At 37.4% G+C, this 24019-nt stretch overlaps 2 protein-coding genes across 3 annotated transcripts; both read left to right on the forward strand.

Annotated features, from left to right (window-relative positions):
* LOC147283170 (transcription termination factor MTERF4, chloroplastic-like) lies at positions 1–1920 on the forward strand. 2 transcript variants are annotated; one of them, XM_086248451.1, is made up of 2 exons: positions 8–129; positions 271–1920. In XM_086248451.1, exons 1-2 carry the CDS (start codon positions 95–97, stop codon positions 1796–1798), a joined length of 1563 nt encoding a protein of 520 aa, XP_086104577.1. In that variant the 5' UTR covers positions 8–94; the 3' UTR covers positions 1799–1920. The 2 variants fall into 2 exon arrangements, with proteins under 2 accessions (XP_086104578.1, XP_086104577.1); XM_086248452.1 differs by having other exon boundaries at positions 1–1920.
* Positions 1921–20270: 18350 nt separating this feature from the next.
* On the forward strand, positions 20271–21099 carry LOC147283171 (uncharacterized). Its single transcript, XM_086247763.1, has one exon. It carries the CDS (start codon positions 20457–20459, stop codon positions 20973–20975), a length of 519 nt encoding a protein of 172 aa, XP_086103889.1. The 5' UTR covers positions 20271–20456; the 3' UTR covers positions 20976–21099.
* The last annotated feature ends 2920 nt before the right edge of the window (positions 21100–24019 follow it).

The raw sequence follows: 24019 nt of genomic DNA on the forward strand, positions 1-24019 counted from the left end.
CCGTATACGGATGCCTAGCAAAACACCCTGTAAATGTGAAACCTACGAATAAGAGCTCTGCAAGCTTCAGTGAGATGCCCATGTGGCTGAAACCATGCCTCATCGATTGAAGATTGAGAGCTGTATCAGGTAAGCCCCTTTCCCCTCTGATTCCACCGAAGAATAAGAACAACTAAGAAAAGAAAAAAGAAAAAACAAAGAAGAACCATTTTCTTGATTCAATTTCTGGTTCCATATAGTTTTTCTTATTGCTTTCCTTGAAATGATTAGATCACTGCTTAGAGGAAGAAAACCCATCACCAAAATCTTCCCCCAAAACCCACAAGTTTGGCAGAAAATCACTCCTATCTCACCAATAATTGAATCCCACCAAAACCCATGTGCCCAACTGCCCCATACTCAAAACCCTTCAAGGGTTTTACAGAATTGTTCATTTTCAACGCAACCCTCTAAGTTTCCTGAGTATGAGATGCCCTCAGTCACTTGGGGTGTGGTCCAAGGCCGCAAAGAGAAGCTTGTCTCAAGGGTCATAATATGTGACTATTTAAAGAGCTTAGGTATAGTTCCTGATGAGTTAGAAAACTTGGAGCTACCCTCTACTGTTGACGTCATGAGGGAGAGAGTTGAGTTCCTTCAGAAGCTAGGTTTGTCCATCGACGACATTAACGAGTACCCGTTAATGCTTGGAAGTAGTGTGAGAAAAAACATGATACCTGTGTTGGCTTACTTGGAGAAAATTGGGATTCCAAGGCCGAGACTAGGTGAATTTGTTAAGAATTACCCACAAGTATTACATGCAAGTGTGGTTGTTGAGCTTGTGCCGGTTATTAAGTTCCTTCGTGGGCTTGATGTGGAGAAGCAGGATATTGGTTATGTGTTGCAGAAGTATCCCGAGCTTCTTGGGTATAAGCTTGAAGGGACAATGAGTACTTCGGTCGCATATCTTGTTAGCATTGGTGTTACTCCTAGGGATATAGGTCCGATGGTTACCCAGTATCCTTACCTTTTGGGCATGAGAGTTGGGACTGTTATTAAGCCCTTTGTTGATTATTTGGTTTCCTTAGGATTGCCAAAAAAGATTTTGGCTAGGATGTTGGAGAAGCGGGCGTATTTACTTGGTTATGATCTTGAGGAGACTGTTAAACCAAATGTGGATTGTTTGATTAGTTTTGGGATCAGGAGGGAAGCACTTGCTTCGGTTGTTGCTCAATACCCCCAAATTCTTGGGCTGCCGCTGAAAGCTAAAATGTCTTCACAGCAGTATTTCTTTAGTTTGAAGCTTAAGATTGATCCTGAAGGATTTGCACGAGTGATAGAGAAGATGCCGCAGATAGTCAGCCTTCATCAACATGTGATAATGAAGCCAGTTGAGTTCCTTTTTGGACGGGGAATACCTTCCGAGGATGTAGCTAAGATGGTTGTAAAATGTCCCCAGTTACTTGCATTGCGGGTTGAGCTCATGAAGAACAGTTATTACTTCTTTAAGAGTGAAATGGGGAGACCGTTGAAAGAGCTTATGGAATTTCCAGAATACTTTACTTACAGCCTGGAATCCAGGATTAAACCTAGGTACCAGAGGTTAAAAAGCAAGGGCATCAGGTGTTCTTTGAAATGGTTTCTCAACTGTAGTGACCAGAGATTTGAGGAGAGGTTGCAAGGAGAGTATATTGAAACAGAGACTTCTGGTCCATCATTTTGTATGGGTGGGAAGTTAGAGCTACCTGGGAGTGAGATGGTGTCAGATGAGGAAGATGAGAGCGATGATGAAGTACTTTATAGACGCACTGTTTCCCTGTAGTAAATTTTGTTGACATTTGTAAATCAAATCCATTTTAACATGTTCCTCTGATTCTGTGTATGTTATTTCTTTTAATATTCTTCTTTGATATTGTTATATTTATATTATACTTAGCTTGACTTTGTCTTTCTTAGTCATGTATAAACATCTTATGTAGTTCTTAAGTTTGCTCAATAGAACATTCACCAAAAAAAGATTGCTCAATACAATGAAAGAAAAACCCATCTGACTACCTTTATTTGTATATTATCTTAACTATTTGAATCTTTTCAATGCTTTATGACTTGAGATTAGTGTGAAGAAAGAGAGAAAGGAAAAATTTGTCTGTGGATTACAATTGCATAATAGAAGTGATTATGGTGTTCTGCAGCATAACTGGCAGTGTATGTGGAAGTAGTTGATTCACTCACCTGAAATGATTGGCTTTACATTTTCATGGGAGCCAATATTCTTTGCCATCTAACATACTGATTGAGACAGTGCCACTGTCTTGGTGAGATGAATTTTGATTGATAATCACTTATTTAATTGTTTATCCTGTGTTTATTCTGGTGTCAACAGAATGTTTGTGTGAATGTCTAAGAGAAATTAAATTCTTCCCCAAGTAGTGTAAGTTTAAGTTTGTTGAGCTGAGCTGAGTTAGTCATGGCCAACATGTTCATTTTACTGTTTTCTCATCCTTTTTTGTGCTGTAAAGTGCTGTTTCAACAACACAGGATATTAGACTTTTTGTGCTCTCTCTTGACCTGTGCTTTCTCACCGACTGGTCAATCTGTTGCATGCGGTGGTCTTCATAGCGTTTGCTCTATCTTCAACCTGAATTCCCAGTTGGACAAGGATGGTAATCTACACGTAGCAAGAACACTTAGTGGGCATAAGGGTTATGTTTCTGTCTGTCAATATATTCCAGATGAGGACTTCCATATGAGGACACTCACCTGATTACTGGATCTGGTGAACGACCTGCGAAATCCTATAATCCAAACCCGAAATTTTAATCTTGAAATCCAGAAAATCCGCACTCCAAATTATCTCAAACAGGCAAAAATAAGTCTTGGGATGAATTAACCAATTTAAATTTGATAAAAAAAGCCTAGATTTGCATATGAATCAAAAAAATTTAGCTTAGGCATACCTATGGGTTGGCAACAATGGCTATGGTGTTGCAGTAAGGTGGTGAGACCACCAAAGGCGAATTGACGGCAGCGAGTTGACGACAGCTTCAATGGCGGTGGTGACGACTTCGATGACGATATTGGTATACAGGGGTGTGTTCTTGGCTAGGATCGGATGGGCGTGAGGTTGGAGAAGGGAGTGTATATTGTCTAAAAGGGTTGAGTGGTTGTGTATTGTTTAAATGGATTAGGTGGGGTGTGTAAGAGAAATTTGGTAAGATTAATGAATTGGAGTACTTTAGTAATTGAGAGGGGTGTGTATATGAGAAATTTCAATAGTGAGAGAAGTGTGGGGGTGTGAAGTGAGAAAAAAATGAGAAAATGGTGTGCAAAAAAAAAAAAAAAAAAGAGGGTGTGCAAATAGCAGAACTCTTTTTATTTTTTTAATCATTATTCATCAGCATATGGAATGAAGTCATAGATAGAAACTTGGACAGTGACAAATGACGCATAATAAGTTAACAAAATAATTTTCTAGGGTATGCTATAGCTCTGAGATTCATGAACATGACTAATAATTTCTCTATGGTATTTCAATGTGCTTAAAAAGATGAAGCTTTAATGAAATATGACTCTGCTTTATTTTATGTTTACATTTGCAGATATGGGCTTTTGGAGGGCATAGGAAAATAACTTGAGCCATATTAGGGAGCAACGATCCCGTCTTCTTCTGTATCGTGAATTTTGGCTCTTCTCAGACCCATGGTTCTCAGTGCTTCTCATAGTAAATTCTTTGTAGCTTTCTTTGTGTTGGTGAAGATGCTAGGTTTGAGAAAACTAATGTATTGCTTGTTGTAACTGCCCACATTGGAAAAAAAAAAAAAAAAAAACAGATGATTTTCAAATTGGAAAAAAAATATATTTACATTTCTTGAGAACTTGGGCCGGAGAGACCGACTGATCTTCTCTTAAATTTGCTTGAAAATGTTGTCTCCTTTGTACCTACGGCCATCTCAAACACCATGTAGCTTCTATTAGAATGTTGTAAGTCTTTTTCTAACCTTACCACGTGTATGGTTTTTACACATGAATTGGTTGCTACTGTTCTTTTGTTTTAACGAGTCTATGCTGCAAATTCACAACAATCAACAAAATTGGGGCAAGATTTTAACGTTATCGGTTCTAGTTTTTCTCTCCTAAGCATATGGTCCTAAAGCAACACGCAAAAGAGTTTGACACACCCTTCAATCAATGTGTAGACCAGTGTTTTCAGACGCAAAAGCGTCACGCGAGGTGTTTGCAGTCTCGCAAGGCGAGGCGTAAGCCTTGACGCGTATAGCGTAAGCCTTTCGGGCATAAAAAAATATAATAATAAAAAAATTATAAAAACAATTATATAGCTAAAAAATAGCATTAATTGTCATTCATAAATAAATGGCTTATTATGATTTTTGCCCCCTGAACTATGATCCCATTCCTAATGTGCCCCCTGACTTTTTAATTTTATCAATTTACCCCCTAACAGTTACAACGTTAGTCTAATATGCCCCTTCGTCCAATTTCCGTCTCAACTTCCGTCTATTTTGCTGATGTGGCAGGGTAAATTGGTCATTTCGACCTCCCTGGACCATTCAGCATCCCAGCCTTTTCCACCTAGACAGCCCCCAAATGCCACATACCCACATGTGGGACCCACCCGCTGCCAGCTCAGCTGGCCCTCTTTATCTCCTCAATCCCCATCTCTTTATCTCAGCTCGAGCTTACCTCTCTCCCTCATCAATTTTCTCTTCTCTTCAAAATGAGTCGAAGCAGCAGCCATCGAAGCTACCAGAGCAGGACGCACAACGAAGATGCTGATGGTGAATCATCACTGCGCTGCCACTGTGGATTGGTTGCACGAATATCCACCTCCTGGACAGATTTGAATCCAGGGAGGAGGTTTCATGGGTGTCCAAAGTGGAGTGGGGTGAGATTTATGGGTTGATTCTGGTTCATGGTTTATGTTTAATAATTTAGTTAGAGATAATAATGGTTGGGTTTGCAGAAAAACACGGGTTGTGGTTTTTTCGTGTGGCTGGATCCAAAGATGTGCGATCGTTCAAGGGATGTGATCAATGGGCTGCGGAGAAGGCTTAATGGTATTGAGGGTCCTAGAGTAATGGTTGAAAGAGAGAATGCTAGAGAAAAGCGCTTGTGGGTTGCCCTGGTTGTGTCCTGGGCAATTTTCTTGGCTATTATGCTATTAAGGGCATAAGTATGGAAAATATCCAACTGGGTTTGTAATGAAATTGACAATGTATGGTTGTCTCCTGGGGAATTTTGTTGGTTATTATGCTATTAAGGGTGTAAGAATTATTTATATCAATGCAGTAATTTACATTCCGTAATGTCACAGTTGACATCTCATATGGCAATTACTAAGCAGTCAAATGTCAATTGGAAATCAAATGCCAATTGGAAATCAAACTGCAGTTCAGATAGTTGACATCTCATATGGCAATTACTAAGCAGTCAAATGTCAATTGGAAATCAAATGCCAATTGGAAATCAAACTGCAGTTCAGATTATTGACATCTCATATGGCAATTACTAAGCAGTCAAATGTCAATTGGAAATCAAATGCCAATTGGAAATCAAACTGCAGTTCAGATTACTTACTGAAATTGACAATGTATATATTATTTAGATTTTCTTTCCATATTATGCAATGAATTTGATTAGGAATGGTATGAAAACGACATGAATATGATAATGAATAGTATGAAAAACTAAGGTGAATTGGCATGGGTTTGGACAGTAAATTGACATGAATTAATGGTTGATCCTATTTGAAATAAATTGACATAGATTTTCTGTGAAAATAAATGGACATGAATTTTGCAGTAATATGACATTATATATTGCAACCCCTGCATACCCTGCATACAATCATCCGAAAAGCAACACAAGCCTTCCAAGGTTCACAAAATGTGCCTAAAACCAAACATCCAAACATCTACACCTGCTTACAAAGTACACAAAACATGGCAATATGCAAGTTTTACAAAATGTGCCTAAAACCAACACAAGACATCCAAACATCTACACCTGCTTACAAAGTACACAAAACATGGCAATATGCAAGTTTTACAAAATGAGCCTAAAACCAACATCATCTTGACAATTGTCTGCCACCCATATCAAAGTTCTCAAAAAATGACTGGTTGTCTTAACATCATCAATCCAACCATCCAAATGTGGCCCTCTGCAAGTTCAAACACTTCTCCCTGAATAGCTGGTTTGCAGTCTTGGGCTTCTTATTCTTGCCCTTCTTGGTGCCAGGTTGGGCTTGCTGAGGCTGGGGGTCTCCATAAGGTTGGGCTTGTTGTTGGGGGTCTCCACAAGATTGGGATGGCTGAGGCTGGGATGGACCTTGAGTGGCTTGCTGAGATGGACCTTCAAAGTTGTCATATTCATATGGACCCTCAAAGTTGTCCTGCTGAGATGGCCCTTCTTTTTGGACATTATTTGAAGGCCCTTCACCCTCCTGATGGCTCATATGTGATACACATCTTGCCTTCCTCAATGGATTTGTTCTCTTTGATGGTCCCTCTCCATTGTTTTGGGTCTGTCTATTGAACTACATGAAACATACAAAAAAAACAGCCAAAGTTAAATGCTAAAGTGTCAAGTAACAGGACAACACTAAAGGGGCAAGTCCACTCACTGGTAGTTTGGTGGGCCTGCGTGCACTTCCATCTGTAGTGGTCCTTGCACTCTTAGCAGCCTGCATGTACACATGATAAAATGAGAACCAAAGCCCAACAATAGATTGCATATACATATGAAAAAATGAGAAGGCCATTATTTACCTGCTTTTTGCCCCGAGTCCCAACACTTGCTTTACAACTCCTAACATTATGCCCAATCTCTCCACAATTACCACACTTTGTGTGGAAGTTAAACTTTTGCAGCTTGTGAGCTTGACTTGGCCTTTTGGGGCTTTCATTTGGTGCTTTAACCCTTGACTTTTTAGGTCTACCTGGCTGCTTGTGGTAAAGTGGTGCTAGCATTGGGGCTTTTCCAGTCTTTTTCCACTGATCACTACTTGGCATTGGCTCAATCAGCTCCCTGTAGGTTCTTATGTAAGCATCTTTCTTGTAACAATTGTCCACATACTGAAGGGGATCCCCATTTAAGTAGCTTATAGCTGAGCAAGCATGAACACATGGCAGCCCACTTAGGTCCCAAGCTTTACATGAACAAGTATGCTGGACCAAATCAACCACAAAGCTCCTGTTGCCACCATGCTGGATAACCTGGTATTTGTTCTTGTCTGCTGGTCTTGGAATGCACCACCTTGCCTCATCTCTAATGTCATTCAATTTCTTAACCACCCTAGGACCTACCTCATGATGCCACCTCTCAACACCTGCCCTTCTAGTGGCTGTTAACAACATCAAGTACATTCTAATCCTTTCCAACAAAGTCAGAATGGGCTTATCTCTAGCCTCCAATATAGCCATGTTGAAGGCCTCACAGTAGTTGTTAAGCATCTTGTCACACTTGAATTGGGTACTGTAATGAGAAAGAGCCCAATTCTTAGGATCCTTTTCATGCAACCACTTAAAAGCAGCCTCATCCAATTCAAGCATCTTCTTCATTTCAGCATCAAACCACTCCAGTGTGGTGGCCCTTGCTATTTTCTCCATTTGCTTCTTCAATGCCAAACCTTTGTGCTTTTGACTGAAATTAGCATATAAATGCTTAAGGCAATGTCTATGCTCTGACTCGGGGTACTGATCCTTGATGGCATCTATAAGTCCCTTCTGCTTGTCACTTAAAAATGCCCAATGATGCGAATTTTCAATGTGCAAGTCACCCCCCAGCAGCTCCAGAAACTAGTACCATGTCTCATAATTCTCCACCTCAACCACAGCATATGCTATTGGGTACATGCCATTGTTGGCATCTATCCCAACAGCACTTAGAATCTGTCCAGGATGAGGTCCTTTGATGTGACACCCATCCAGCCCAACTACTTGCCTACATCCTTCTAAAAAACCTCTCTTCAAGGCACCAAGACAAATGTACACCCTCTGGAACCTAATAGCATCTTGCTCACCACCAGATGTCTTCAATATCACTGTGCTTCCCCTATTTCTCCTCAACAACTCAGCACAATAGTCCCACATTTGTCCATATTGTTGCATATATGTTCCCTCAAGTAACACAGTGGCCTTAGCCTTTGCTCTGTAGATCAATGAGGCTTGTGCATTTATCCCTGTCTCATTTAGGACCTGTTCCTTGAAAGAATTCAGCTCCCATCTCGGGTTGTAAGCAAGTTGAGTCATATACCTCTTTGCAAGCCAATCTGCAGTGAGATGCTTGCTCACTGTTTCCTTATTGCAAACATGATTGCCCACCAAGGTCTTCACATACAACTCAGAACTACCATTCTGTGAGGATGCAAACACAACAAACCCACACTTCTTCTTACAAACTGCCCTTACTGCATTTTTATCATTTTTCACAAAATCAATTTGTCTACCACATTTCAGTGAGAACTCTTTAACAGCCCTTCTAAACAAATTAGCAGTGGCAAACTTGTCTCCCAACTTAAAATGAGGGTCCTTTAGGTCTACATCCTCATTGAATTCATGAAACTTGGGCAGTCTCCTCTTTGGTCTTTTAAGTGCAGTGCCCTGCTGAGGAAGATCTTCATCTGATGAGTTGTCTGGTGTCCTCACCTCATCATCAATTTCCTCATCCGAAACCACATTATCATCCAATTCAGCATTAGGGTCTCTGTCATCAGCAGTGGGGTCTATGTATCCCTCAAATAGCTTATCATCATCCCTCACTAGCCTAATCTCTTCATCACTAACCCCATAAAATTCATCCTCAAACAAAGGATCATCTGCATCATCTTCCTCATCATCTTCAGACTCACCCTCCTCAGCATTAGCATCTTCATCTTCAGACTCACCCTCCTCAGCATTATCATCTTCATCTTCAGGCTCACTCTCCTCAGCATTATAATCTTCAGACTCACCATCATCTGCATTATCATCTTCAGACTCACTTTCCACCTCAATCACATTCTCCCTTTCGCCATCAGCAGGTTCCACCACCCTCCTCTTAGTTTTTTTCACTGCAAGTATGTTTAATGAAATTTATTAGGTGTAAGTGTGTAACAACCCTTGGCAGCATGTAAGTGTGTAACAACCCTTGGCAGCATATATTAAGTTTTTTTCACTGCAAGTATGTTCCACCACCCTCCTCATTTATGCACTAAAAGACACGACACCAACCAATCTAAAACCATAAAGTTGCAACACCAGGTAAAAGACAAATTTTGTTTCCAATATTGAATGGCAGATAACAACCCCCAATTAAACCCCCAACCCACTATTACACAAGTACACGACACCACACCAACCATGGACCACATTCGTTGAAAACTGGGGTCTAAAGCAATAAACAATTCCTAACACTTCCAAAAGTTCAAAAAAGCTTTAAAATGCAAAGAATCTTGCACATGGCACACCACTCATCGATACACAATAAAACAAACCAAACAGTTCCAAAAGTTCCAAAAGTCGAAAACCCTAACAGTTCCAAAAGTTCAAAAAAACTTACTTTTGTCTGGCAAACGAATCTTCAGACCTCACTTCACCAAATCAGCTCAAAATCCCACAGAGAATCTCGGCTTCACTTCTGAAGAAAGGAGGCGATGGGCGATGCGATGATGGAACCCTAATTGCAGAGAATCTTCTGAAAACGGAGGGGATGCGATGAGTTGTTTGATGGAGATCGATCCAGTTGACCCAATAAGACTGGGTCCCTACGTGAGCTGAGCTGGCAGCGGGTGGGTCCCACATGTGGGTATGTGGCATTTGGGGGCTGTCTAGGTGGAAAAGGCTGGGATGCTGAATGGTCCAGGGAGGTCGAAATGACCAATTTACCCTGCCACATCAGCAAAATAGACGGAAGTTGAGACGGAAATTGGACGAAGGGGCATATTAGACTAACGTTGTAACTGTTAGGGGTAAATTGATAAAATTAAAAAGTCAGGGGGCACATTAGGAATGGGATCATAGTTCAGGGGGCAAAAATCATAATAAGCCTAAATAAAAATCATCCATATTACATATCAAATTCAATAATATTGTTCAAATTAAATAAAAATCCAAACAAGCATATTGATCTAACAAGATCATTCACAAAAACATAGTAAAAACAACCACTTCATTCATCCCACTCATTATCATCAATATCATTCAAACTAATATCACTATCATCCTTGTCCAAGGAATCGATGTGGGAAGGAGGAAGTGCACTATCAAATTGAAGAGGAGCTTCTATTTCTACTTCATCATCTTCATCCACAATATTCACAGAATCACAAATATAATACCAGCAAAAATTCCCAATATTTATTATTCACAATACTCAGTTTTCACTATTCACAATACTCTGCCCAAAACACATCACAATTCACTGCACTTCACAATTCCGTGAATTTCACAATATTCAGTTATTCACAATCACATAATCACAAATTCAATTCAATATTACAGATCACAGATGAGAAGAAATCAAGAAAGTTAGAAACAAACATACATGATAGCTGTGCCACAGAGATGAATGTCGCCAGACTGTGTAAGAGGCGGAGACCCCTTGCCTCTGTCGCCGGACTGTGTAAGAGGCGGAGACCCCTTGCTGCCCACAGAGACTCTGTCAGAGAGATTGAGACTTGATTGGCCGGCTAGCTGGAGACCCCTTGCCTCTGTCGCCGGACTGTGTAAGAGGCGGAGATCCCTTGCCTCTGTCGCCGACTCGCCGGACTGTGTAAAAGGCGGAGACCCCTTGCCTCTGTCGCCGGACTGTGTAAGAGGCGGAGACCCCTTGCTGGCTAGCTGCGCAGAACAGAGATGACTCGATCGGCCGCCGTCCGAGACCACCCAGCCGCCTTGTCGTCGTGAAGAGAGAACCTAGAACAGAGAAGTTGAGAGAATGGCTGATAGGGCAAGGTCTGATGGACTGAAGGGGTTTATTAAACTCTCAGCCCAAAACGAGGTCATTTTGGGACTGAGTTTTTGAAAAAAAAAATCCCGCAGAGGTGGTCGCGAGGCGTCCGCCTTCAACGCCTTGCCGTCGCGAGGCGTACGCCTTCAACGCCTTGTCGTCGCCTTTCAGTCGTTTTACACAGTCCGGCGACGTCGTGCGCAATCGACCGCCGCCTCGCCATGACTCGCGCCTTGAGGCGCGCCTGAAGCTCGCCTTTGAAAACACTGGTGTAGACACATAAATTTCAGTGATAAAAAAAATCACGAACGGTTGTTGGGTGGTGAATAAATCAAATTTTGACCGGATAAAATTAAGTTTATATGGATTACGTGGCTTATGAAATTGCGATACGTGGCCTGTGACTTCTTCAACAAAATGAATCCGAAGATAACACATGGCCATATTCGGTGGGTCTTGTCAATTAAATTAAGTTGATGGGCCTTGATTTAAATTAGTCTGATTGATTTACAAATTTCCAAATAATCAGAATTAAATCTTATTAGACCAATTTAAAAAATTAAATTACATGGGCTCAACCTAAAGGCCCAAACCAAGGCCAATCAAGAGCCTGCAATACTTATAAATACAAGGCTTCACAACAGAACAAGGGACAATCTTTTGACAAGGAAAACACCCAAAAGACTCAGAAACTCTTTCTACACATTTCATCAAATTTGAGAGAAAGCCATCAAGCCCAATTACACAGTGCCGGCTCTTTCACCACCTATCTTGTTCAAGATCAAGTGTTCATCACCCTGGAATCAAGATCAAAACCTTGGAGATCAAATCAGAGGAGTCTTTTCTTGTGAAAAGCAAAAATTAGATATTGTAACCCTAAATCATAAATACAATTCAATTATTTTGTACACGTGTTCTTGTTCATTTAATTTTGCAGAAATTGTAATTACACAATGTATCCAATTATTCATAGGGTGAAACGTGCACATCAACCTATTTCTCTCTTTATAGATTTTAAGTTTTATTTTAATATGTAAAAATTCTGCTCTAGAGAAGGAGAGATTTTATGGACACCCAACTCCCAAATATTTGGACAGAACCTTTCAATTTTATCCCTCTACTTTTTTTAGGCATAAATGCATAATTATGTCCCTATAGTTGCCAATTAATGCAAGACATTTCCAAAAGTGAAGGGTCATGAGGGTCTCCTAAAATAAAAATAAATAAATCGGAAAAGCATTAAAGAAAAATAAATAAAAAGGGTATTTTTTTAAAAAGGCCAAATGAAGGGCCCTCTAGATAGAATGGCCTACACGGAGTTGTGTAATATTAGTCAACCCTCTTTTTTATCTGATATCCACAAGTTATGAGCGGCTATCAAGTTCAGGAACAGCAACCTAAATCATAAATTCACAAGACTTAGAGATGGGTCCAATATTTGCACCATTCTTAGAGTAACATGAGGAGAGATTTAAGGTTCAGATAGAAGTCATTTTCGTCCTTGGCAGCAATTAGTCAGCATCCACATCACTTTTTTTATTCCTAAAATTTGCAAAATATTACAACTTTTGCCACAAACTCTCTACGTCTTTTACTCCTAGTAGTCTGCTGTTTTCTCCCGCGTGGTTTCCTCCCATCCAAAAGGCTCTCCATCCAAAATTGTATTTCCTATATTTGATCGAGTTTTGGGTTTTAGATTCTAGTTTTGAGTTGTGAATAAAATTGTTGATTGGTTGGAGTTGCTACTCATTTGGGGTTTTTGTGTTTTTGGAATAGTCTGTCCATAAATTTATCAACGATGGTTGCCACGAGGCATTCAAACGGACAGATCAAACTATCAATAGTAAGTTTTATTTTTAAATTGTGATTTGATTTGATTTTTTATAATTTTTGTATTTCATCTACTATAAGATAGGGTTTAATGTTGGATTTAGTTTCTTGTGCTTATTTAATTTCTTGTTCCAAGATGAAGAGTTTTTGTTAATTAGTTTTAGGCGTGTGTTTGATTTGTCTATTTCTGTTGTTTGATTTTTTTTTTTTCTGTTTTTTTAATTTTCATTTTACCATGTTTTGGGATTGTTGGTAATTTTGAGTGGGTGGGTTTTATTTGTGTTGTACCAATTTTTTAAGGAAAATAAATAATAGAGGGTTGAGCGGTGCAATATACATTGTTAGATCATTTTAAACTGCTATGATGCAAAGTAAAATAGAGGAAAGAGAGAATAACTTTTTCAAATGAGTGACGATAAGTTTTTGAGATAAGTGATGATAATTTTGTTTAAATAAAGAGGGTTCGATGCATTGCAATACAAATTGTTAGATCATTTTAAAAGACTATGATGCAAGATGAGATAGAGGAGACTAGCGAGACAGCGATAATAATTTTTTTAAATAAGCCACGATAATTTTTTGAGATTAATGACAAAATTTTTTAAAGGGTTAAATACAAAAATGGTCTACGAACTTTTTAAGTTATACCAAAGTAGTACAAATGTTAACTTTCATTAAAAAATTAACGAAAACTGGTCATGTGCACAGCAAGTGACCATATTTTCAAAGACATTTTAGTCCGTTTATCACATTTTCATGTGACCAATTCCGTTAATTTTTGGATGAAAATTAACATTTGTACTGGTTTGATACAACTTGGAAAGGTCGTGGACCAAATTGTCATTTTTTATAGTTAGTAGATCAAATTGAGATTCATTGTAAAATTCATGGACTATTTTTATATTTAACCGTTTTTAAAAGTATGATGAGATGACTATAATGTCCATAAAGAGTAGATTGGTACTTTCACAGCCCAAGTTGGTAATTCCACTGCTCAAAAGTACTTCTTTTAAAAGGGCCTATCAAAATGCGCCAATTTTGCTTTCACCATGCACTGTTCAATTCAGAGACTCGTGAAGCTGCTGGTACGCCTAGAAGCCTAGTAGCTACACGATTTCCAAGAGTCAAAAATTGGAAAATGCTGCAAACGAAATTTGACTAGATAAATTAAATTTTTTTACTGAATCCACGGTATCCACCCACACTCATGAGTCATGACTTAGGTCTTATTAGGATCAGAAATTAAATTTTAAAAATTTCTATTTTTTTGAGATTTTAAAATATTATCGAAATAAAATTATCAAAATTTTGATTTAAATTTTTAACAAAATCGAAAAATCTTTCTAAATTTTTATATTTTTATATTTTTAAATTCTCAAAATCTGAAATTTAATTCATTACTTAGAATTAGGTTTCTCGACTTTTTTGGCCAACGGATTTCTTTACTGACTTATGAGCTGTGACTCACAATCTTCAATTGATTTCCTTCTTTTGGCCACTACAATCTTCAATTACTTAATTGTGTGTGGTGGGTCTGGTGACTATTGTCCCTTGAAGCAACAAAAGGTCAACAATAAATTAAATATCTTGTGGAGCATCTTGTAGAGCATCTTGTAGACGTCAAATCATAATGCATCACAAAATTTAAAGAGGTTGGGCATAGAAAATAACTTACCTGCCCCCGTGTTAGGGGGACAGGTGTATTACAAGAGAGAAAAAAAAAAAAAAAAGAGAGAGAGAGAGGAGAGAGATAGAGAGAGAGGGTTAGATGGGATGCCAACTGGTGTAATTGAGGGGTGCAGGCAAGTTCTTCTCTTGGGCATATCATGAAAAGTAAGAAACGCAAGGCAACTAGCGCATCATGACGTCATGGCACATACGTCACTGCAGGCACACCCGTCAACCTAACAACCAAGAAAGTAGCAATTGGGATCTCAAAGTCTGAGAGAACCACTTCCCTACAGCGGGTATACCGCAGCTGATATTCCCTCTTTTTCTCTCTCTCCTCTTTTTGGCTCTTTTTCTCTCACTACTGTACACAAGCCTGCCCCTACGAACAGACAAATTATTCTCACATTTCACTTCACAGTTCACGCGTAATCACGATGACGTCATCGCTTCAGTCGTCATTGCATACGAATTCACCGTTTTACCCATGGTGGGCATGTAGCATACAAAGTGGTCGGTTTGGTGGGTGGGGCAATATCGTCTTTTCACTAGTACAATGATATTGGTGATGACCTCCTCAACAACATTACCAAACGTTAGAGAATTGTAGTATATAACCACATAACAAGAAGAAGAAGTTGGAAGAAGCACAACACCGAATGAGTTGTTTGAAAAGTTGAAATTGAGAAACAAATTAAGCATGGAAAAAGAGAAAAGATTTGATGATGTCATCCGCATGGATAACAGCACTAGATCTAGTGATGAACAAGAGGAGGAGGAGGAGGAGAAGTTCTATTCGTTGATTCGAAGCTTTCGCGACGCTCGTAATCGTCTAATTAGGTCAAGAAAGTTGGAGATGAACAACAACAACAACAACAACAACAACAACAACATCAACAACAACAACAAGAAAAGGAAGACATTAATGGGTGGTGGTGAAGATGGGTCGAGTTGGGTGCCGTTGTTTGAGTGCGAGGATTTTACAAAACAGGTTGAGTTTCGAGGACCTCCTTCTATCTTCCCAACTCCTTGTAATGTCACTAGTACTATTACTATTACTAAACCAAAACAATATGATGATGCTACTAATTTGGACCTTAAGCTCACCCTCTAGCAAGTTAGCTAGCTAGTAATGCGGCATGTACATGTATCAAACAAGTACCAAGATAATTAAGTATTTTTCTGGGTTATTATTTCTTTATGACTATCTGTGGCTTTCTCCTATATATAATATCAAGGGCAAGGAAAGTGTAAGTAATTAATAGTTGAATGTTGTTTCACGGGGAACAAACATATGTATGAGCTTGCTAGCGTTATGCAATGTTATCAAACTAATTAAGTAGATTAGATCAGTCCAGAATTATTTCCAAAATTAATCCAAAATTAATAGATCGAGCTTGATTAGAGCAACAGCTATTTTCAAACTTTCTTCTGGAGAGAAGGAAAAAGCTAGCTCGGTGATGGTGGCTTGAGAAAACAGGAAAGATGATTTCAGTGGGGAGCAGGCCGTGCCAAATTGGTAGACCCGGAGAATGAATCATGCCTTAGTTTTTTGTTTTGCTAGACATCCCACATTTTTATACCATAATTTTATACTTTATGTGACAACTTAAATGACATTCATGTATTGAACACTAAAAAATAAATAAAAAATAAAAAAATTTATTTAGTAAAATAATAACACATAAAATAGTATAAAAATATGATATAAAAATGTGGTAAATATAACATTATTTTTTTTGTTTTTTTGTTTTTTGTTTATTTTTTGTTTATTTTTTTATTTTTTATTTTTTCATTTTATAATTGAACTAAGAAAGAATTACAAACCGTTTAGCCCACCAAAAAATAGAATCAGCCTACTTAAATGAAGAACCAATAGAGCCCAACTAGCCCACAATGGCTAAAAACAAAATTAAAACAAATGTTGACCGTAGGATCAAATGTTGGACACGTGGTGTTTTGTTATTAAAAGATTAAATAGGTTAGGAGATGATGAGATTAGAAGGGAAGCCAAGTCGTGCGAAATGATAGACCAAATGGCCCCTAATTCACTACAAGTCTACTACAAATCAATACAAAAATGTCCAAAGAAGAATAAACTTCATAAACAAAAACAAAAAATGGTTGTATTGGTAGTGAATAGCATTATGTTAATTATCAATGCAAACGTGGATTAAATTTTAAACATCAATTTTTTTATCATTGTAAAATATGTAGTGATCTGTTTTAATATTAATTATTTAATTTTCAATGTAATAAAAATTTAGATACTTATTTAATCTTCGGTAAATGATAAATAAGTTTATTCTACACCCTTTCAATATTCACATAATATTTTGAATGTTAAAAAGGTCCACGTGATGATACTTAATTTTTTTTTCCTGAACTAATATAGTCACTAGTTGTTCGATGGTAACTCTACAGTGACAAATAATAAAAACCATTGTGACTATTGAAATTATGGTGCATGGGATGACTCCATAAGATTGAATTTTGTATTTTGTGTTGCTTTTTATTAATTTTTAATTTTTTAGCATGTAAGAAAAAGATATAATGTATATTTACAAGTATCATTTTTAGAGAAATGTTAGACGTCTTCTCCGTTTATTATTAGATTACCTTTTAAAGATAATTGCTATAAAAATTTATCAAATCGAAATTCATTTAGTCATATAACTGTTATTAAATAAATAGACAATAAATTAAATGTTACCAAAACCTTTTATTTATCTGATAACAGTTAGATGACTAAACGATTTATGATTTGATTAATTTTTTGCAATGATCTTTAAAGGGCGATCTAGAAAAAGAACTGTTCCGATCATGATATTATACTGCATAATATACAGAGATATGGTACAAAAAGAAAGGCATCTAGCATTCTTCTCATTTCTATACGATTTTTTGGTTGATACTCACTATTGCATAGTGACAATGGTTATGACTGTCCAACATGCATGACTATATTGTAAAACACACAAAAAAAAAAGGCGAGTGCTAAGGTTATATGCTGAGTGCTTGAGCTCATTAAAGTGGACTGGCCTGTCACTAGTTTAGGTGGGCCGACTTATTGGATCATTTTTAGTGTAGGTTTATTACTTAATTCCTAATTTCCTACTACTAGATAATTAAAACTCTTAGCCATAAATACAATAGTAACATAATTAATCTAAAGGAAAATTCGCAAGTGTTAAGAGTGTCCACAAACGCAAATTAGACTGCTGAGCGCTCGACAACTGTATTTATAATTACCGCTTGATTTTTATTTTATTTTCTACTTGAATCTTAATATTTGTGGGATTGATTAGGTTTTATATATAGTGTGTTTTAGGAGATTTATTAGTTGAAGATATATTTTTTTTTAGAAGAAAAAACTAAAGTTTCTTAAGAACCAAGATTATTTTCTTGATTTAACCTACTCTAATGATCTGACCTCCTCCTTTGGGCAATTAATCATAAAGCATGCTTGAAGAAAGTCTTCCACGATAAAAGACAAATAATTTGTATCTACAGCAAGTTGCACACCATGTTTGACTTCTATGAAATCCAAAACAATAAACCCTTGAGTCCTCAACTGATAACGTAGTTTGCTCATCTGAGATGTAGTCATTCTTGATTCAATAAGGAAAACTACAACATGCTTATTGTCAATCTGCTCCATACCTAAATATTTTTTTCCTTGCTTAAAGGCTACATGTTTGTGGGTAAACCCACACCGATCCAACAGCCAATCCTGGTTGGACACGTGGCTGATCAGACTTTGACCTCCACGTCATCATTGCTCAGCACTTCCTCCGCCAGCTCAGACCGGGTCTCTACGCCGAGCCTTCCATGTTCGGTCCGAGCCGAACCAATGTACTTCCAGGGGAACGAATGTCAATCTTTCCACGGTCTTCTCAGATCGGTTCGGCTCGGCACTAAGGAAATCTCCTCCGAGCCCTGGCGTCGGCCAGTTGGGGCTCGGAGAGACCCCCTATCTTTTGGATCGGCTCGGTCTGAAATCCCATGCCCGATCCGATCACACATAGACTTCATGCATACGCATAAGGATATACGTTCGGCTCGGCTCGGCTCTCCGCCGCCATTCCCAGGATGAGCACGTTGGGATGAACCACCACACTTGAATGCACCTGACACAAATTTTCTGACAGATAGAATATCCAGTCTGCATTCATGACTACTGGGGGAGTTTGCCTGAACCTTCCAACCTTGCATTTAATGGAGCATTCATTGCAGCATTGAATGCTGAGGAGGTGAGCAGCTGTACATGCAACTAGTTCTGACCAGGCGCGTGGGTCACTGGCAACCATTCATTCAAATGCAGGTAACTTACCCATCAGGTTTTCCTTTGCTTATATATATCAACCCATATGTGCAAAAACCAACATTATCAACCTATCCACAAACACTTACACAAAAATTCCCACTCACCAAAGAGCCTACCCAACTTGCTGAGAATAACCCAGAACATTTGCCTTGTTCTTCCTATTCTCCCAAGTTCATCCTCTGTTCTTCCTCATCCACCATCAAACACCATCACTGATTTCATCATCGGAGTATGTTTGGCTGGTACCACACCGGTCCATCTCCTTTGATCTTGTTTCTTTTGCAGGAAGATCTCAATCAACATCCACTTCATCATCCAGCAAAGCATCTGATCAGCCAGATCAGCATTTCTAAGTTGTTGCATCTACCTTACGAGAATTTGCATCAACAGATTGGCGCCGTCTGTGGGAAGATCGACTTCAGCCGTTGTGTTCATCACCGCAAGTGCTAAGCTCTTCCTTCACACAAGTCATCATGACTTCAGCCAGATCAACATTTCTAAGTTGTTGCATCTACCTTACGAGAATTTGCATCAACACTACATAATACTAAGTAGGCTTAGGAAAAGACCTGTCACATAACACTCAATAAAAACAAAAACTAGAGTTTATGATAAAACTCTAGAAAATATCAAGAAAGGGACAACCCCTGTCTAAGATCAAGAAATGGACCTTATGAAGTAAAATGACAAATCACTAGCCTGCGGCGCCCTGAGATACTAAGACCACCGCAGAAGAAAATTTAGAGTTTTTTCTTCTCTAGCGGCTAGGGTGTTTTTTTGCTTTTTTTTTTTTTTTTTTCTTCTCCCCTCCGATTTATAAATGATTTAAAATAAGTGTTTTTGATTGAGAATATATAATGAGCTGCAGGTGCAGTAAAATTGTAGATGCAGCTGCTTAGCACTCCACACATCCTGTAGAGATCGAGTTTGACGATAATTTTTATCCTAAAACTTAATAATGCACCTGAGTATCCTGCTAGGTGATTAAATTCATAATTTTAGCCTGAAAGTTAAAAGACGCTTTTAACTTTGGCCTTAAGAAAAAACTTTAATCTTTTATATATCATATAAGTTATATAACTATATAATTAAGCACTGCATAGAATATATTTTTTTCTTTTATAGCCCATGAGGCTACAGCAGAGAATCCGGCTGGAAAACAAAAAAATTTAAAAAAAGAAGCAAATTGTGAGTCACATTTTAACTTTAATTGAACTGTGATGACACGCATGAAGATTCGGAGGAGCGTCACACAGTCGTCGGCAGCTTCCTTTGAATTTACATATATACCCTTGGTTTTGTGCGTTTGTTGGCCCATACCTAATCCTCTGTTTCGTTTATTGGCCATATATAAGTATATAACCACATGATTTACACTTTGGCCAAAAAAAAAACCACATGATTTACACGTACACACCATACCCAATAATGTTTGGTTTCAAATCTGGTATGCTAACTAGCATATGTGTTCGTCAGGCAAGGTACGTACGTGGCATTTCGGTCATTTTGGGTCCCATTGCATTGAAAAATAAAAGCCAATAATTAATAATGATGTAACCCCATGACCCTGACATTGAAGGAAGGAGCGGAGAAGCAACCTTAGAAAGTGTGAAGGAGGCAAATCCAAAGCATTCAATAAGCCTTCAGAATATATATAAAAGCTGAAAGTGAAACTACCCCTTGGCCCTTTCCAAGGAATATCGATCACATGGAGAATATTGAGAGCAAGAATAAGAGGAAGAAGATGAGTAGCAGCAGCAGCGTTGTTGTTGTTGTTGATGATGAAGATGAAGATGAAGATAATATTAGTGAAGAAGAGAAGATAGAAAAGTTCTTCGCTCTCATCAAGAACATTCGCGAAGCTCGTGAACGGTTGATGAATGGGCGCTGCTCAGCAGCCTCAAATGCAGAAAATCATGACGATGAGCTTAACATGATGAGAAACAAGAAGAAGATCAAGAAAGTAGTAGAGGAAGAAGATCGAGATGATCATGAGAAGCCCATAGCTTCTGCACCACTTTGGAAGAAGCCTTCGATATGTCATCATCAGCATGAAGATTTAGTAGTACTGAATGATCATAAAGAGGGTCAGTTCAAAATCCCTCCAGCTGTGACCTCTGGCTCTGGGACTGCTAGTACTAGTACCACTGCTTCTCAACGTAGAAGAGTTCATGAGAAAGAAAACAGTAAATTAGAATGTAATTTAGATCTTAGGCTTTCTCTATGAGTACTGTACTATATCACTATCAGTAGGTGAAACGTTTAGTACGTATATGTGGGAATTATGTAAGTTTGATTTGATGTCTGTGAGTTTGTGGTTAGAATTTGGTCCATGGGTCCAGGCCCGTCCATATCTTCCAAGTAATTGATATAATCTGTCGTTGATGTTGATGATGATTATATATATATATATATATATATATAAAGAATGCTCTAAAATTAGTTATTAATATAATACAAAATTAACCACCTTATTGGGTCTACTGCACAATGTAATTTTAAAATTCAAACTATTTATTTTTTAAGCCATACTTAAAAGATCATTCATGTAAAAAATCTTCAAAATCGAAAATTATTTAGCCATTTGATTATATTAACAACTATTTATATGTTTTTATTGAAAATACTGATCGTCTATTTATTTGATTTCAATTAGATGACTACATGATTTTTGATTTAATTAATTTTTTGTAATGATGATCTTTGAAGTATAACCTAAATAATTGGTGGTTCGGATTATAAAATTAGTGATGTGGTGGGCCCAAAAGCATAGTTAACTTCGTATTAACTTGCTAACTAGCTAGCTTTATATACAAAGACTAACTGGTTCCTAAGACTAACTGGTTAGTAAGTTAATACAAAGCTAACCACCATGTTGGGCCCACCACACAATGTAAACTCAAAATCCGAACCGTTTATTTTTTAAGCCCTACTTCAAAGATCATTCTTGTCAAAAATCTCCAAAATCGGAAGTCATTTAGTCATTTGAGTATAACAACAATTATTTATATACTTTTATTGAAAACACTGATCGTCTATTTATTTGATCTCAATTAAATGATTAAATGATTAAATGATTTCCAATTTAGTTAATTTTTTGTAATGATGATTTTTGAAGTATGACCTAAATAATTGACGGTTTGGATTATGAGATTAATTATGTGGTGGTCTCAAAAACATGATTAGCTTCGTATTAACTTGTTAATTAGTTAATTTTATGGCACTCCTCTATATATATATATATATATATAGGATCGGACCATGAGGCATATAGTTTAACAAAGATTTTGATAATCCTTTTAAGCCTCTAAATCTTAAGAAATCTAAGGGACTGAATTCACTCGTTAAATGACATGACATTATAATTATAATAAATAAAAGAAAAAACTAAATAAGAGAAATTGATAAAAAAAAAAAAAAAAAAAAAAAAGCTCCATAGTTTCAGTCAGACGGAACGACATTAGAGGAAGGGAGAACGGTGACGTCGCGGGAGAAAGAAGGGCGATGCTGCGAGAGGGAGAGAGAAAGGCACCGCCGCGAGAGGGAGGGAGAACGGTGACACCACCTATATATATACTCTGGATCGGAATTGCCGCTTCCACTTTGCTGCTGATTGAGTCTTGGTATTTTTAGGTATATGAATCTTCCTTTTAACTCTATTAGTAGAACCATGATCCTCCTTAATATATTTATATTTTTTGATAATTTACTACAAATTGACCTAGATGAGTAAAAATTGAGTTTCTGAGTTGCATGTACTATAGGCTTTAAATTTAGCTAATTTTCTGATCTTTAGGTTTTAAATTGATTTTTTATTTTTATAATTTTTGGTGTTCTGTATGTGGTATGGTGAAATAACGGGGATGAGAAACTAATACCTTGCTCAATTGATGAAGGAGATCGAGTAGAGTGAGATTAACCTAGAAATATATCATGGCTAAGGCCTGAACAAAGAATGAAGAATTATCATCACCCATGAAAAGAGTTCTAGCTATTCCCAAGTTCTTTACTCCGAGTTTGACTCTCAATTGCAACCACTAGGCATGCACCCTGTAAACCCGAACCACAGTCTTCCTCTACAACAAAAATTCACCAATAAGGACCCTTTTAATTCCACCAGATAATTTTCTTTTCCATATTCTTTTTGTTTTTTTGAGTTTGTTCAGGTACTAATTTGGTCGGCTTTTGTAAGTTGTTTGTTTTTTCTTTTTTGACACACATAATTTGGTTTTCCAACTTACTCTCTTTTCTTATCTCTAAAAAGTAGATTTTTATAACAGAAAAATTTACAAACATGACACATATTTTGATGGTAGTTTCATTCTAGGATATTAATTTTGATTTGTGTTAAGGAATGACATATATTTTCATTTTGTGTCAATTAAGAACTATTTTTTTTTTTTTTTCAGTTTTTATCTCAACTTTGACCTAAAGTTGGACCCATCAAAACTCCACCAAATTTAAAAAAATTATATTGGGTTTAAAAATATGCATATCTTCTTTACAACCATATAAAGATTACCCAAATCAGATCTCTACAACTCCAGATAATCAACCCCAAAGTAGGGTACCCAAAATTGTCTGATTTTCTAAATTTTTTTCCAGAGGTCCGATTGGACAGTTTCGGGTACCCTATTTTTGGGCTAATTATTTGGAGTTGTAGATGTCCGATTTGAGTGATCTTTATATGGTTGTAAAGAGGAGATGTATAACTTTAAACCAAGTATAAGTTTGCTAAATATATTTGAAGGAGTTTTGATGGGTCCAATGTTGAGCCAAAGTTGAGATAAAATAAAGTCTTTAATCGACACAAAATAAAAGTATGCGTCCTTCATTAACACGAACAACCATCAAAATATGTGTCATATTTGTAAATTTTTCCTTTAAAATGCACCCCTATTCGAGAATTTGATAGAGCAGTGAAGTTTAGGAGCTAACTGTGTAAGCCATAGCTTTGTGTGTTTCATATTTAATTCACGCGCCTATATAGTCATAGCTTTGTGAGTTTATCTTTATCATGATAATCTTGATGATGGCATCATACTTCTAAATTGAAATAAAGCTCATGTTATTAAGGTATAATACATACACAGTTAGATGTTTAAATTTTGAATGTAAGAAATAGGCACAAATTCTGGACATGTTTATTCTAAGTAGTGTGGTTAAAACGACTCATGTTATAATGGTATAAATACATGCAAATTAGTACCATATATGACATTATATTTGTTGGCTTTTTTTTATTTTCAAGAATAAGCAGTACTCCTAAAA

The sequence above is a fragment of the Dryas octopetala genome, chromosome 6, assembly GCF_963921425.1.
Source record: "Dryas octopetala chromosome 6, drDryOcto1.1, whole genome shotgun sequence".
NCBI classification, from domain to species: domain Eukaryota; kingdom Viridiplantae; phylum Streptophyta; class Magnoliopsida; order Rosales; family Rosaceae; genus Dryas; species Dryas octopetala.